The 17,657-nt window shown below is 38.6% G+C and overlaps 1 protein-coding gene across 1 annotated transcript in view; it reads left to right on the forward strand.

The window, feature by feature from the left end:
• The window catches only part of SH3BGR (SH3 domain binding glutamate rich protein), a 70,216-nt gene that overhangs the window by 31,448 nt on the left and 21,111 nt on the right, over positions 1-17,657 (forward strand). The window contains exons 4-5 of the mRNA XM_058523120.1: positions 11,472-11,546; positions 12,158-12,250. Coding sequence (XP_058379103.1) covers positions 11,472-11,546; positions 12,158-12,250 — 168 coding nt within the window. The remainder of the gene's footprint in view (positions 1-11,471; positions 11,547-12,157; positions 12,251-17,657) is intronic.

Consider the following 17,657-nt stretch of genomic DNA (forward strand, 5'->3'; position numbering starts at 1 on the left):
CCTTGTGCCCACCCCCCACCCCCATTTCCCCTGGTAACCACAATGCAGTTTTCTCTGTCCATGTGTTGGTTTATATTCCACATATGTGTGAGATCATATGGTATTTGTCTTTCTCTTTCTGGCTTATTTCACTTAACATAATACCCTCCAGGTCCATCCATGTTGTTGCAAATGGGACAATTTCTCTTTTTTTTATGGCTGAGTAGTATTCCATTGTATATATATACCACATCTTCTTGATGCAATCATCAGTCAAAGGACACTTGGGTTGCTTCCACTTCTTGGCTATAGTGAATAATGCTGCAGTGAACATAGAGGTGCATAAGCCTCTTTGGATTGTTGATTTCAGGTTCGTTGGATAGACTCCCAGTAGTGGGATAGCTGAATCATAGGGTATTTCTATTTTTAATTCTTTGAGAAGTCTCCATACCATTTTCCATAGAGGCTGCACCAGTTTGCATTCCCACCAGCAGTGTATGAGGGTTCCCATTTCTCCACATCCTCTCCAACATTTGTTGTTTTTTGTCTTGGTGATTATAGCCATTCTAACTGGTGAGGTGATATCTTAGTGTGGTTTTGATTTGCATTTCCCTGATGATTAGTGATGTTGCACATCTTTTTGTATGCCTCTTGGCCATCTGTGTATCTTCTTTGGAGAGGTGTCTGTTCATTTCCTCTGCCCCTTTTTTGATCGGGTTGTTTGTTTTTTTGTTGTTCAGTCGTGTGAGTTCTTTATATATTATGGAGATTAACTCCTTCTCAGATATATGTTTTGCAAATATTTTCTCCCAGCTGGCGGGTTGTCTATTCATTTTTATCCTGGTTTCATTTGTCTTGTAGAAGCTCTTTAATCTGATAAAGTCCCACTTGCTTATTTTTTCTATAGTTTTCCTAGTCCGAGTAGGCATGGCATCTGAAAAGATTCTTTTATGACCAATGTCAAATATTGTGTTGCCTATATTTTCTACTAGGAGTTTTATAGTTTCAGGTCTCACCTTCAGGTCTTTGATCCATTTTGAGTTAATTTTTGTGAATGGCGATAGATGGTCCACTTTCGTTCTTTTGCATGTGGCTGTACAATTTTCCCAATACCATTTATTGAAGAGACTTTCCTTTCTCCATTGTATGTTCTTAGCTCCTAGTTGAAAATTTGCTGTCCGTATATGTGTGGTTTTATTTCTGGGCTTTCAGTTCTGTTCCATTGATCTGTGTGTCTGTTTTTGTACCAGTACCATGCTGTTTTGATTACTATTGCTTTGTAGTATGTTTTGAAGTCAGGGATTGTGATGCCTCCAGCTTTGTTCTTTTTTCTTAGGATTGCTTTAGCTATTCGGGTCTTTTGTTGCCCCATATGAATTTTAGTATTATTTTTTCTATTTCTGTGAAGAATGTCATTGGGATTCTGATTGGGATTGCGTTGAATCTATAGATTGCTTTAGGTAATATAGACATTTTAACTATGTTTATTCTTCTAATCCATGTGCATGGGGTATCTTTCCATTTCTTTATGTCATCATCAATGTCTTTCAGTAATGTCTTGTAGTTTTCATTGTATAGGTCTTTCACCTCCTTGGTAAGATTTATTCCTAGATATTTTATTGCTTTTGATGCAATTGTAAATGGTATTATCTTTTTGGGCTCTCTTTCTGTTAGTTCATTATTAGCATACAGAAATGCAACTGATTTTTGTAGGTTGATTTTGTCCCCTGTGACTTTGCTGTAGTTCTTGATTATTTCTAGTAGTTTTCCAGTGGATTCTTTAGGGTTTTGCATATATAAAATCATGTCATCTGCAAATAGTGAGAGTTGCACTTCGTTGCCTGTTTGGATTCCTTTTATTCCTTTTTCTTGCCTAATTGCTCTGGCCAAAACCTCCAGTACTATGTTGAATAAGAGTGGTGAGAGTGGGCAGACTTGTCTCATTCCTGTTCTCAGAGGAATGGCTTTCAGACTTTCCCTGTTGAGTATGATGTTGGCTGTGGGTTTGTCATAAATAGCCTTTATTATGTTGAGGTACTTTCCTTCTATACCCATTTTGTTGAGAGTTTTTATCATAAATGGATGTTGGATCTTGTCAAATGCCTTCTCTGCATCTATTGAGATGACCACGTGGTTTTTATTCTTCATTTTGTTGATGTGGTGTATCACATTGATTGATTTGCAGATGTTGAACCATCCCTGTGGCCCTGGTATAAATCCCACTTGATCATGGTGTATGATCTTTTTAATGTATTGCCATATTCGGTTTGCCAATATTTTATTTTTACATCTATGTTCATCAGAGATATTGGTGTGTAATTTTCCTTCTTTGTACTGTCTTTGTCTGGCTTTGGTATCAGGGTGATGTTGGCCTCATAGAATGAGTTAGGAAGTGTTCCATCTTCCTCTATTTCTTGGGATAGTTTGAGAAGGATGGGTATTAATTCTTCTTTGAATGTTTGGTAAAATTCGCCAGAGAAGCCATCTGGTCCTGGACTTTTATTTTTTTGGAGGTTTTTGATTACTATTTCAATCTCTTTACTTGTGATTGGTCTATTCAGATTCTCTATTTCTTCTTGGTTCAGTTTTGGGAGGTTGTATGAGTCTAAGAATTTATCCATTTCTTCTAGATAGTCCAATTTTTTGGCATACAGTTTATCATAGTATTCTCTTATAATCCTTTGTATTTCCGTGGTGTCCGTTGTAATTTCTCCTCTTTCATTTCTAATTTTATTTATTTGAGCCTTTTCTCTTTTTTTCTTAATAAGTCTGGCTAAGGGTTTGTCAATTTTGTTTATCTTCTCAGAGAACCAACTCTTTGTTTCGTTAATCCTTCCTACTGTTTTTTTGGTCTCAATTTCATTTATTTCTGCTCTAATTTTTATTATTTCTCTCCTTCTGCTCACTTTTGGCTTTGTTTGTTCTTCTTTTTCTAGTTCTGTTAGGTATAATTTAAGGTTGCTTATTTGGGCTTTTTCTTTTTTGTTGAGGTGGGCCTGTATTGCTATGAATTTCCCTCTCAGATCCTCATTCTTAATACCACACTCCAGGCAAGGCCTTGGTTACATAACCAGTTCCAATTATGCACTGGTAACAAGGAACATAGATTCTTATTGAACCTAGGCAAATAACTATATTCCCATAAAAACTAAAAAGATTCAGTAAAAACTTTTGAATTCTGGAGGGGTTAGGCAGAGAGATCATTTACAGATGTTTCATTTCAACTTACAAAAGCAGAGTCGACTGCGTTGTTATGATTTATAAAAAGCTTAAGAGAAAAGACAGAAGGCTCCCTTATGTATCCAGAAAATAGGACATTAAGATAACATGAACAATATTCCAAATAAAAACTATAATTATCCTTCATTGATTCATTCAGTCCTATGTAATTAATTCTTGTTCCGCTGGATCTGAGGTTAGTAGTCTCGTGAACCCATCTGCTTCTCAACTAGAGTTCTAGAAATCCTGACAGTCCACTGATGTGGTCTCTAAGTTGTTTAAGTGATGCCATCAGAAGCCTATACCCAAAAGCACCTGGCATATAATCCTTTTCTGTGGGGCTCTGGGTCATTCTACGTGGAAGATGAAGCATTCTGGCCTGTAGCTGATTGCAAAAGCTTTCAGGGAAGCATCAAAGTAAAAAAAACTAAGAAAATATCTGTGGATGACAAAGGACTTAAAATGACTATGGTTAATTTTTTACCAATAATTTTCAAAGATGAATGACTTGATGAGAATTATACCAAGAATAATGCACCTGACAAGAAAATTTGGTTGTTTCTGTGGCATGCAAAACAAAATAACAAGTCAATCCAAAAAAGTTTTAGACAAAATACCTATAAATATAATCACTAAGCCTATTTTCAAAGAAGACAGCAAACATTATATCTTTTTTACAGAAATGGATGAATAGAGGGAAAAATGTTAATTTTTAATAATTTTAATAATTACCCAGACATAATATACCATGAGTTTACCAAGCATATGTACTATGCAATATACCAGAAATACCAGGCATATTCTTACCATATATGGTAGGACTGTTTCAAGAATATCAAGTAATGAGATTCAGGAGATCTGAGGTAGATCCTAAATATCTATATATTAATAAAATTATCTGAGTAGGTGATGAGAATCCCCAATTGAAAACTACTATCCTAGAACATCCTAGATTGAAATTTAAAAAGTAAAGATATGACCAAGTTAACATTGAAAGCAAATACCTGAAATTATGATTGATGACCTATACAATCATTGTCAAATATTAGGTAAAGAAGCACTAGGGGAATATTATTAAGATGCCAATGGAAAATATCCTGTTATATATGTAGTTAGAGTCTCCCCTAACTGGTAGAGATAAGTACAGTCATGACAATGTTAAAGCATTACATTTACAGAACGCTGTGTGGTTGTGACTATTCAGTGTCCGAATTTGAACCTCCCAGTGAGTGGTGTCCTCATGGGAGCCCCCTCAGGACGTCCTAACATTCCCAACAGCGATACCAACATTGCTTGAAAGAGGTTTCAGGTCCCTCTGTTGAAGTCATGGTGGCATCCTCTAGTGGAAGATGGATTTGCTCTTTGGACACATCCAAGTCTGAGGAATAAGGCACAGATAATATATCCGGATAATGCAATTTTGGGCCCCAAATGATGTATGATTAAAAGTTTTGATACTCATTTTCTGGTATGATTAGTGAATTCCTGTTGAAACCAATTTTGAGTAATGGCAAAAATATTTAAATAAGTGCAGCATTTCCCGGTAACCCAAAAGAGGAAGACCACACTGAACACATGATTCAGGTGCCTTCAAATGAAGGAGCACAAAAGGAAGAAGCAGAGGGAGACTTGGAGAAACATTTCATGAGAACCATAAACGATATGAATTTGGAGCAGAAACAGACATTCTGGAATCTCCTAATTTGAAACTGCAAAATGAACAACAGAGAGAATGGACACCACTGAGGCCCACACTGTGGTTCAAGATCAACAAGGGGAAATACATCAAATGTGAAATAAGACACAGAGAAATAGAAGCCATGAGGGAAAACCAAGAGTCTGGAAGTCGGACACAGGAGACCTAACATGTGAATAACAGGAGTTCTACAAAGGACAAAAGTCCAGATAGGAGAGAACCAACAATTAAAGAGACACCGGAAGGCCTTCCAGTGGAAGATGATGCTGCAGCCTCCCCTCCAGCCCCTGGTCTCACGACTGTGCAGGAAAAGCAGAGAGGGTGCTGTCTGAGGACTGGAAACTATGGAAGAATCCCTGAAAGATGGGATGCAAAAAGGGTTGGTTTGAAGAAGGAAACCAAGGCCCCACTACCTGCCAATGGTGGGGTGGCTCTAAGGGCCCTCCATGCCCCCAGGAGGTGTATTCCAGCTGCAGGAGGGGCCCTGGGCAGTGATTTGGAGCAGCCTCTCACTCCACCTCCATTCTGCCCTTAGTCCCAGCAGTGGTCAGTGGTCAGCAGAGGTGCCTGTCCCTGGGCGGAGCAGTGAGTGTGAGCTGGGTGGGGAGGCAGGGCAGGCCCCAGGGAGCTGCTCTTCCCCCAGAGGAACAGGGAGAAGGGTAGACACTGGCAGTCAGCCTCAACCCTGGATGAACATTAAAAGCACCGGGGGAGCTGTTAAAACTCTTGCCACGGTGGCATCCAAGATCAATTAAGCCAAAATCATCGCTGGGAGGGGAGCTCCTGGGTGAATTTAATGTGCTGCTAATGCTGACAACCACTTTTTAAAGGAGAACATTGTAATAATAGTAAAAGCAAGAATTTTAAACTGTCCCAGAAAAATCAGGGAGTTGTGGAAGGACATATATAAAAAGGAACCTATATGAGAATATCTATTATGATTGGAGGATATGGAGAAAAGAAGGGAAATACAGATGTTCTGAAGGTCTCGTCTCAATTGGGAGAAGTCAGGTAATCCACTTTGATGGGGATCATACATATTATGTAATTGTGATATGTTAATAGAGAACTGTAAGTTTTATGAGTACAAAGGTAAGCAGTAGTGAAATAGAAAAGCATTTTAGAACATTTAGATGAACAGGACAGGGGGCAGAGCTGAGGAACACAGAATGAAGAGAAACTTAAGCCAACAAAAGTAAGGGAAGGAAAAGCATGAGAAAAGACAGACAAGCTGTATGAATTAATATGGTAGACGGAATTGAACTAACTATATCAGTTGTTCTAATGCATTTGTAGAGGCTGAAATTTCCTAGCAAAAAAAACAAAGAAAAGGAAAAAAGACAGTTTGGATTCTTAAATAGTTGTTCTACAGCTAATAAAAGAGGGATGTTAAGATCTTCAGTTATGTGAATTGGCTGTCCCTCCCTTTAATCCTGCCAATTTATGCTTAATATATTTTAAAGCTCTGTCATTAGGCACATTCATATTAATGGTTGTTATGGCTTCCTAATGGATTGACCCTTTTATCATTATCAAATGTCTCTTTTTTTTTTATCTCTGATAATACTCTTTGTCTTTATATATCTGTATATATCTGTCTATATATCTGTATATTATGATATTAACAAAGTCACTACAGGCTTCTTATGCTTTCTGTTTGCATGGTATATCTTTTCCCATCCATTTGCTTTCAGCCTACCTGTGTCTTTATTTTTACAGCATATCGTTGGGAGACAGCGTAGAATTGGGTCTTGTGCATTTTTATTCATTCCAACAATCTCTGTCATCAATTGGACCATTTAGTCCATTAGCATTTAAGTAATCATTGAATTGGTTGTGTTTAGATTTACCATTTCATTATTTGTTTTCTATTTGTCCTCTTTCCTTTTATTCCTCTGCTTTATGCTCTTTTGCTTTCTTTTGTGTTATTTGGATGTATTTTAGAATTTCCTTTTAGTTTATTTATTGGCTTTTTAGCTTTACCTCTTGCATTATTTTTGTAGTGGTTGCTATAGTGATTGTAGTGTACATTCTTTTGTTTTTTTTTGGTGAGGAAGATTGGCCCTGAGCTAACATCTGTGCCAGTCTTCCTTTACTTTGTATGTGGGTCGCCGCCACAGCATGGCTTGACAAGCGGTATAGGTCCGTGCCCGGGATCTGAACCTGTGAACCTGGGCCGCCAAAGTGAAGCATGCTGAACTTAACCACTATGCCACCAGGCCTGCCCCTAGTGCACATTCTTAATATTTCACAGTCATGTTAGAGTTAACATTAAAACACTTTATAATATGTAGAAACATTGCAATCATATATATCCATTTACTCTCCCCCATCCTTTATGCCATATGTATCATATATATTACATTTATATATATCATCAATTCAACTATATAATGTTATAATTTTTGCATTGAACAGTTCTATGCATTTTAAAGGGTGTAGGAGGAAAAATAATCTTTTATATGTATTTGTTTTATTTTTTCTTTCAGCATTTTAAATATGGTTTTTCCTTCTGTCTCTGGTCTCCATAGTTTCTGATGAGACATGGAAATTGTTTGAATCTTTGTTCACTGTATATAATATATCATTTTTCTGTGGCCACTTTCAAGATTTTCTCTTTATCTTTGTGCTTCAGCCATTTGATTATGGTGTGTGTAGGCATGGTTTTCTTTGTATTTATCCTTTTGGGGGTTTGCTGAGACTCTGGAATCTGTAAGTATATGTCTTTCACCAAATTTAAGAAGTTTTCAGCCATTATATTTTCTCTCATCTCCCCTTCTGGCACTATAATTACATTATATGTTAAATCTTTTTTTATTATACCATACTTCCCAGAAGCTTTTTTGCATTTTAAAAACCTTGTTCCTCTCTGGTCTTCAAATTGGATAATTTCTGTTGGTCTGTCTTTAAGTTCATTTATTTTTTCTTCTGTCATCTACATTCTGCATCCAGTCTAGTGAGATTTTTATTTCAGATATTGTATTTTTTCAGTTCTAGGATGTCCCATTTGTTTGACTTTCGTAATTTCTATTTCTCTGCTGGCATTTCCAATTGTTTCACCATTGCAGGTGTATTTTCCTTTATGTCTTTGAGCACAGTCATAATAGCTGCTTTAAAGTCCTTGTCTGTTACTTCTAAATCTGGGTCCTTTTAGGTTTGGTCTCCATTTATTGCTTTTTCTCTTGAGGATGGGTCATATTTTCCTTGTTCTTTATAGTCAACTGTTTTGGATTGTGTCTGGGACATAGTGAATATTGTGTTGTGGAGACTGTATTTTGTTACATTCCTCTGAAAAATGTTGACTATTTTTTGTTTGCTTCAGTAGGCATTTACTTTGTTGGACTTGAACTGCAAACTCTATGTTTCTAGTAGCAGCTCAAATCTCAGCTGAGTTCTTTCTTTAGTTGAAACTAGTCCCATGCAGGCATGGTTCAGGGCTCAGATGGAGATTTTGGCAGTTTATAAACAGAATTTGGAGCTCCTTCTGTCTGCCTGTCTCCTATCCAGGAGTCTGTCCTCATTTTACAGTGGCTCTGGTTGTCCCAAATTCTGTTTTCTGACTCTTTAGGCCAAAAAACTGTAATTTTTCCTACTGTGGCTTTATCTCTCCCACAAGATTTGTTTATTCTCAGGCTTATGCCCTGAAAACAGCAACTCACTCAGTGCCATTCTCATCTTTTTTTTTTTTTAACTATCTTAACCATTTTTAAGTCTAGAGTTCAGTAGTATTAAGTATATTTACACTGTTGTGCAAAAGAACTCCAGAACTTTTTAATTTTGTAAATCTGAAACTCTATACCCATACAACTCCCCATTTTTTCCCCCTCTCCAGTCCCTGGTAACCACCATTTTACTTTCTGATTCTATGAATTTGACTATTTCAGATACCTCATATGAGTGAAATTAAACAGTATTTGTCTTTGTTATGACTGGCTTATTTCGCTTAGCATAATGTCCTTAAGGTTTATCCATGTTGTGGCATGTCACAGGATTTCCTTCCATTTTAAGGCTGAATAATATTCCATTGTATATATGTACCACATTTTGTTTATCCATCATCCAGTGGTGACATTTGGATTCTTTCCATCTCTTGGCTATTGTGAATAATGCTGCTATGAATGTGGGTATGCAAATCATTCTCTTCTTTTAAGTGTCAACTCCCTCTTGAATCTTCTTGCTTCAGTTTATTCTCTTGTTTTTCCTTTTCTTCTGTTTTATTTTTTTTTAAATTTTTATTTTTAAAAATTTTATTCAGAGTTTATATTCATTATCTGTTGGAGGTTGTGTTCAATAGAAGATTACATGGTTATACTGGAATTGGAGTTGTCAGTGAAACTGGATTTCAGCAAAGATAGAGCCATATGCTATTTATAAGAGCACAATAAAATTTAAAAATTATCTTTATTTGTGTGTAATGTAATTGTATGCCTAGAAATCTCAAGAAAGTCCAATAAAATCCATTAGGATTAATAGGATAGTTTATTAAGTTTCTTGATAAAATAAAAATATACAAAAATCAGTAACTTTTATTTATATCAATAATAACAAGTAGTAAGTTAAAATGTAAAAAAATCTCATTCACAATAGTGATAAAAATCTATAAAATGTTTATAAATAAATTTATCAAGAAGCATATCGGGCTTCATATTACGCAGAACACAATTTAATTTTATTCTGAAAGACACCAATAAATCCTAACATAATAGATCTACAATGTTCCTGGGTAGGATGACTTAAAAATAAGAAGCAAAAATTTTCTAAACAGATATATTTCGTGTTATTTCAATCAAAAGTGTATTTAAAAATTTTTGACAATAGAAAAAATGATCTTAAAATTTATTGGGATAATAAATGTCTGAGAAGAGCCAAGAAAATTTGGAAAAAGAAGACTTTGTGTAGCAACTTGCCTTTCTGAACATTAAAATTCATGTTACAAGCCACAGTGATACAAGCAGTATATTGGCATGAGAACTGATAAATACATCCATAGATATGTTTATGTATTTATATATGAAATAGTGTATTAGTAGATACAAATACATATGTATAGAACAATAAATGACAAAAATGATGTCTTAATTCAGTTGGAAAATGATGGTTATAAATAGTTCAGGAGTAATTTGCCATCTATCTGGAAGAAAACAGAGCCCTACTTTACATTATATGCTAAATTAAATTCCAGATGGATTAGAGCTCTATATGTTAATAACTAATATAAAATAATAGAACTACATTTCAGAGAATAAAATTTAGATAAATTTATGTGTATAAAAGGCTAAAAGCTAAAAAAAATACAATAAAATTTGTAAAAAATTATAGACTGGAAAAAACTTGTAACCTGATAAAGGGCTGATATTTCTATTATATGAAGATCCTCTAAAAGTTGATAATAATAAAAAAGTTGATAATAAAAGACAAACAAGTAAAAACGGGTGAAACATGTGAATGCAATTATCTGAACAAGAAATGTAAGTGGCTAAAACTCACGAAAAATATGCCCTTCCTTTCCAGTAACTACGGAAATGTAAATGAAAACAAAAATAAAATTCCATTTTCTCGCCAACAGGTTGGCCAAAGATTAAAAATAGCAATCACCTTCATTGGTGATGAGGATAAAGGAAAAGAGGACATTCACATATTACTATGGGAAAAGGAATTACCACAATTTCTTTTTTTGGAAAGAAATCTAATAAAAAATCCCCACTATTTTATTTAGTTTAGTATAGTGTTGTTTGCAAAGGCACAAACATGTAAACTTTCTGAACAACCATCAACTGGGAAATATTTGAATAAATTATTATATATTTAATATTAAGCAATGTTACAAAGAATGCGTGAGAACCATATGAATTAACCAGGACAAATGTCCATGATATAGTAAGCTAAAAAATCAAATTGTGCATAGTATGTTCCCATTTCTGTTTTAAAAAAAACACAAAAACAGAACAAAAATAACAACCAACCAAAAAAATAGCCTCTATGTATGTGTTAGGATGGAGTTAGGTACATATGAAATTTTTAATATTGATTATTACGGGAGGGTGGGACTGGAGGGTGTGTATATGGCTTAATTTGTTCCCACGAGCTTGAAGTGCCTGTGTAATAAAAACAACCTAATATTTTTTTCCAGTTTCGTGGAGATCTAATTGACATATAATGTTGTTTTAGTGTAAAGTGTACAACATAATGATTTGATATATGTATATGTTGTGAAATGATTACCACAATAAGTTTAGTTAATATCCATCACCTCACACAGTTACAATTTTTTTCTTTGTGTTGAGAAAAATAATCCAATATTTTAAAAGACTAGGAACCACTGGGTAAGGGAAAAAAGCACAAAGTAGGAGGTGTAGACCTAGCTCTGCCCCTAACTTGCAGTGTGACATTTTCTGTCTTTATTTTCTTGTCTCTAAGGTGTGAGTGGTAGTGACCATCCTACTTACTTAGATTACAGTGTTGCTGTATAGATACAATGAGGGATGAAGACAAACATAATTTGAGTAGTTAAAAGATGTTGATATGCAAACTGTTATTCTCAAGAAATTCTCAAACATTCTCAATTTATATGATGCAGGTGAAAAAATCACCTGAGGAAGCATCTTCCCTTCCCAATGGCGATGTAGCAGGAGAGGCACAGAGTGCCACAGAGGTAAGAGTTGGTATCTCGAACCATCTTCCCCTAGACCAGTTTCCTCAGAATGTCTGCTTGGTTTTCATCTTTCTCTATCTGCCTGCCTGTTGGTCTACCTTATCTACATATCTATCTATCTATCTATCAATCAATCAATCAATCAATCAATCAATCATCATTCATCCATCCGTCATCCATCTGTCATCCATCCATCCATCCATCCATCCATCCATCCATCCATCCATCTATCCATCCACCTTTTTAAATCTCTAAAATTATAAAACCTCTCTCCAACAAGCAATAGAAAACAAACACTACCTAAATATCGAATCCTTTGGAGTTCCCTTCATAAGCCTTACATCGGTGAATTGAAACTCCTCATTAGGGAGTTTATTATTCCACCATGCATGTGAGTCAGACCTATTGACTTTCACCAGCAGATCAAATCAGCAATACTGAGGGGTGGCAATCCTGTACTCTGGTAGCTAATGACCTAATAAATAGGAGGTCCATGTTTGCTTCATTTATATTCTGTGTATCTAAATAAGAAAACCATAGCACATGTGGTCTGGTGTTTCCTTGGAAGCTTATCTAAGGTTAGTGATACTGTGGGTTTCCTTTATGACCAGGGAACAGAGAAGCCTGAAGAAAGTGGAGAAAATGAACCACAAAAAGAGGACAATGAAGATGCAGCCAACCTTGCTGAATCCCAGGAGAAGAATGTGAGTGTTGGCTTTTTTCACTGTCGTTTCACTGGATTCAGTTCTGTTCACCAAACATTTATTGAGCTTCCACCAGGTGCTGGGAATCATTCTGGGTACACAGGAGTGAGCACGAAAGAAAGGAGCTGAGGGCTTAGCCAGGGAGGAAGCAAGTAATTTTCATTTCGCATGTTAACTGCTGTGGTCGAGGTGGGTAAAGGACACTGAACCCAGGCCTGGAGGCACAGGCTAGACAAGGCTTTAATAATTTGTAGTTGTGTTGTTAGGGTTAGGTTAGACTCAAGTTCTTTATAGAACAAGGGACCTTCTGTCTTGGTCATGAGTAGTGACGGACTCCCAGCGTACATCCACCAAGAGCACTATCCAGTGGGGACTCAGAGCTAAGGGGGTGGGGCATTTTGTGGGAAGCCAACAGGAGCTGAGGATAGAAAGGAGGGAAACTGACATCAATTCCATTCCAGTCAGGGGAATCACAGATACCAGCTGATCTAATTCTAAAGGGGTTCCAATTCGGGGGCCGCAGGATAAAGGGTGAGGAGTATGTTGTGGTGGGGGGTGGGATTCTAGAACTGCCAAGCTGAGATAATGGGGGACCAGATGGGCCACTTATTCAAGGAATTCTAAAAATGTGGCTTGGAAGCCAGGTAAGTGGGGAGACCCTGCTACAGGGAGAGCCTGATGGGGTGCGGTTGCTGGCATTGGGCTGAACTTCCTCTTAGGAGAATTCCAGTGGGCTTTTGCTTTGGGCCAGTTGTAGCAAACACTGTTTACAAAACCCTGATGGTTTGTGTTTTTAACTATTTACTGATTTCAGGAGAGGTGTGGACAGTTTTTAAGATAGTTGTACTCTCATTCCAGCAGATGGAATGTGGCTAGGAAGGGCGCCAAGTGTGACAACCATGCTATGGAAAATGAGGGGTGTGGAGTGGGCATCAATTTATCTTTATCTTAAGGAATTTAAATTTGGGAGGGGCCAGGGCAGCGAATTCCCTCCTATTTGAAGACTGCTATTTCAAAATGTTGATAATTTAAGACTCTTTGAAGTTTTTCTTTGTTGTGAAGAAATATGAAATCTTCAATCTTGGCCTAGAAGTTAAATGGGGCTTCATACCAGCTTGTATAACTCAGAAATAATAAATTTTAAATTAAACATTAGCGACAGTTTCATTATCTTGTAATTAAAAAAAATGTTTTTATCATTTGATCTTCACATGAATCGCATAAGGCACTCTTACAGTGTTATTGATTTACACTTTGAAATTCAGTTTCCTTCGTTTAAGGCAGAGAGACAGAGATAAAAAAACATTATACCTCAATCCCTTTTTCCCCTGAGACCCAGAGGAAGGTAGCATTTTTATAACCAGACCTGGCCTTCTATAGGAAGAGCAAAGTTTGTTTCAGCTCGTCAGCCACTGGGCCAGGTGAGTTCAATGAAATGATAAGCCATCCAGCCTGGGCCTTTCTTTGTTACTATTTTTTAAAATTATGAGCCCTTTCCAAAGTAGATTATAATCTTGTAGATTCTGACAGGAATTAAAAAAACTATTTTTGTTATTTTTGCATGGGCTGTGATGAAGAAACGACTAAGTAAAAGGCATTTTTATTTTACATGAATGTATTATTATTGACATTGATTATCAAACTTACTTTTCAAGTCTTGAATAATATTTATTCTACATAAAGGCAAATTCTGACTTTTTCCCATTTGACAAGTGATACATGCTCTATGACTTAGTTTAGTTTAGTTAAATAAGAGAAAACCCCATGATTTGTCAGTAAACAAGATTGACAATGGCATAACGTGATTAGTCTTGTGGTTGAATGTATAGGAAAATCGATTGAAATTTAAAAAGGAGACAAAAACGATCTCATATTTACAATGCTTGCATTTTGTGCTTAAAGAACCACCCTGTTTATATAGTTTTGGGGTTTGTTTTTAGAAGTTCAGACAGGGAGGCTGTCTCGGCTCTTTTTTACGGCATCTCTCCCTGTGTGCACCCAGGCTTAGGCGGGCTTATTTGTAATAAACAGAAAAACTAATTAGATACCTGTGTTTTACCTTCTTTAACATTGATTTTCAAAGTAGCAGACAGATCCTAGTAGGTTCTTCTAGATATTACAACTCAGCTAGATTCAAGGCTTTTAGGTAAGAACTCCAGCTCTGTTGAAAACTGTCTTGAGGAGATTTCCTGGATCCTTGCTCTTTGCTCCTCCTAACCCACTGTGTTTAAACAGCGGTGCTCCCTGCGCTTCCTCCCTTAACCTACACTCCATGAGGGATATAAATGAAGAATGTAGTATTGTTGTAGCCGGGTAGTAAGTCAGATGTGAGCAGGGGAAGGCAGAAAAGCTGACAAACCAAAATAGAAGCAGCCTCATGGGAGGACCACTTAAAACCCCACACCCATAACATCCTGTTTTGCAGCCCAACATTCACAGAGCTAGCTTCCACCTGCTGCCCCCTGACCTTACCCTCATTATACTAAAATCATAATAAATTTACATTGTGGTTTTGACCCTCCCTTGCAGCGGATAGAAACCATGACTGTTCTGCCAAGGACCATCTAAGGGGAAAAACTCCCCCTCCTAATGTGAGAGAGGGGGCAATAAGCCAATTGGACAGACCCCCTTGAATCCCCTCCTATACCCCTCCAGAACCTATATAACCTAAACGTTACTCAAGCCCCAGCACAGTCACTCACCTCGAGCCTGCCCACTCCCTCTCTTGGAGTGTACTTTTGCTTTGCAAATAAGTCCCTTCTGGCTTTGAACTTTTCTTCGTATGTTCACTCACAAATTTTTTTGCCATGCTGAACAAGAACCTGGAAAACCCAGCCAGCCCACCCGGTAACATCTTTGGCAAGCCAGCCAGGAGACTATAAATAGCTGACAGTCAACCAGTGGCGAGTCTATATTCCTCACCTCCCTTGCGCTAGAGGAATTGTCCTCCTCTGTCACACTACCGAATCTCTCTCTTCCTCCCCTGTTTCCCTTTTCTGGCCTGATAAGAGGGCAAATAGCCGCACACAGGGGGGGTGGGCACAGGTTGAGCAGTTAAAAGCCATCAGGGCACTCGCCACCTCAAAGAAGTCACCAGTGACAGGATGAGCTGGTCACAGAATGGGGTTAAATCTTAGTCCCCACCAGCCACAAGAAAGCATCTGTGCCACGAACAGGAATCCAGTGAAGCACACACATTCCCACCCTGCGGCAACTTCCCCTTTTAGGCAGCTAGACTGCCCGCCACCAGGCCTCCTTACTTCTCTCTCTCTGTAACGTCTCTTACTCCCACCTTCATCTTTTCCTGTCATGGGGAAACCAAAGCCTCCCTCTTGCCTTGTCTCTGCTGCCGCTGCCCATGTTTGTTTTGATGTCCTTTTTAATTGGTGGTGGGGCTCTAAAGTCTGCGAACTTTGCTGCAAGCTATCACTCCAGTCCTGTTCCTTTTCGCCTAAGTGTTGCATTTGTTCAGGCCACAGGTTGGGTTATGAGCCTTTTTTTGATTGAGTTAGAGACACCCAACATCAGGGTTTTAGCTTATGGGTCTGTTTAATTAGGCACCTCATAGAATGCCACTGGGGCAAAATTCTCTGTGACATACATGTGACAGTCACTTCCACCTGGACATCTGATAAACTTAGAGAAATCCACAAATTTTTATTGGATGAGACAAAGCCAGGCCAGTTTGACTCAAATACTCCCTACCTTAGTGACCATCACCAGCCACTAGATACTGAGTAGACTTATAGATCAGGCTTCATGGGACTGTTGAGAGCAGTGTTCCATCAGGACTCTAGGTCCTGAGGGATTCACCCAGGAATGAGGGGACTTATAATTGGCCATAGTTTGTACCATAAACCTCAGAAAGGTCTTCATCTCCATGGGCCACAGGGCACAGGACACTGGCCCCTGAGACATCGGGGCCAACAGAGAGATGGCATATAGTGGGTATGGTGAGTCCCACACTCCGTACACTCTAGGTATAGTGAGTCCTGGAATGCCGTGGGTATGGCGAGTCCCAGGGGACCTCCCGGAGGGACAAAGTGTCACTCCCACCTCCCTCGGCAGTATGCGATCTGGTTAGAGCAGAGGGACAATGGGGATGCCCATTCTCCCTCAGCTGCCCCTGACACTCTCCCTGAAGGTTATGAGTACTACAAACCAAACTCCTCAAGCTGGGAATGGGCCTCAGCCACCACACTCTGGGTTAGAGTCCCAGAGTACCCTGAGTTAGAGTCCCAGGGTTCCTACTTTCCCCTGAGTACTACAAACCAGACAGCCAGTTGTAGCATCCATACCTCTTTTTGCAGAAGGAAACTCTCCCTGAAGAGTATGGATTCTGCAGCATCCATCCCCAAAACCTCCCCTCTGGGGTACATTCTTAAGAATTGGGAGCAAAATCACCTCCAGTAGAGCCTTTATGGCTCTAAGGGATGACCCTATTAATACAACACATGCATGGAGAAGTGTCAGCCTGTGATGCAAAATACACCTGACACTATGGTGGCCTCTGGGACTGAGGGGACTGAGGCCCCTTCTCAACCAAAAGACCCAAAATCAGGGCTCCCACCTACCTCTATGTCACCGCCAGCTTGTCAGCCTCCCTTGCCCACTGCACCCCCTCAAACTAACAGGGAAGTCCCATCGGGACTATACCCCCTCCAAGAAGTAGCCAATGGCCAGGTAGGGACCATACAAGTGCAGGTACTCTTTTCTATGTCCAAACTGGTGCAGTGCCAGCAAAATCTAGGGAAATTCTCTAAAGACCCAGATGGGACCTCAGAAAGTGCTCCTCTCCACCAAATTGAGACCAAAGTCTGTGTGCAACACAGTTTGGCCAAGTTCTCATGTGGCCACGGGTGAGTGAGCCTCTTCTGGCAGCCCTCTGCACTTTCCTTTCATTTTCTTTTACCTCACTTGTTGCCACTTTCCCTTTTCCTTTTGTTTGCATGCTGCAAGACTGGGTATGATAATTATCTTACGCAGCTGTCACCAACTATAGCAAAGGGACAAAATCTTACAGATTACTGGGTTTACCACACACCTCCTAAATCTGCCACTCTTTACCTATATCAATTTCAAGCTACACTTAACTTTTCAGATCTCCAAGTGCCCGGGGCAGGAACACCAGGTCTAAAAAGTGCACCCTTCCTTTTACAAACCCTCAAGTTCCTCCCCTTGCGTAAGGTCCCTAGTCTTGAGGGAGGAATTATATGGGTCCATGTGCCCTTCTCCATGGCTGACCTAACTGCCGGCCAAAACAAGCTCGGTAGATTTTCAGAGGATCCCTCCCACTTTGTTAAAAATTTGAGGGTCTAACTCTCTCATTCAGCCTAACCTGGGCTGACGTGTGTCATCTTGTCCGCTTGTAGAACTCTTTTAGGGATGCATTTTATAACCCAGTCTG

This window comes from Diceros bicornis, chromosome 27 (assembly GCF_020826845.1).
Source record: "Diceros bicornis minor isolate mBicDic1 chromosome 27, mDicBic1.mat.cur, whole genome shotgun sequence".
Classification (NCBI taxonomy): Eukaryota; Metazoa; Chordata; class Mammalia; order Perissodactyla; family Rhinocerotidae; genus Diceros; species Diceros bicornis.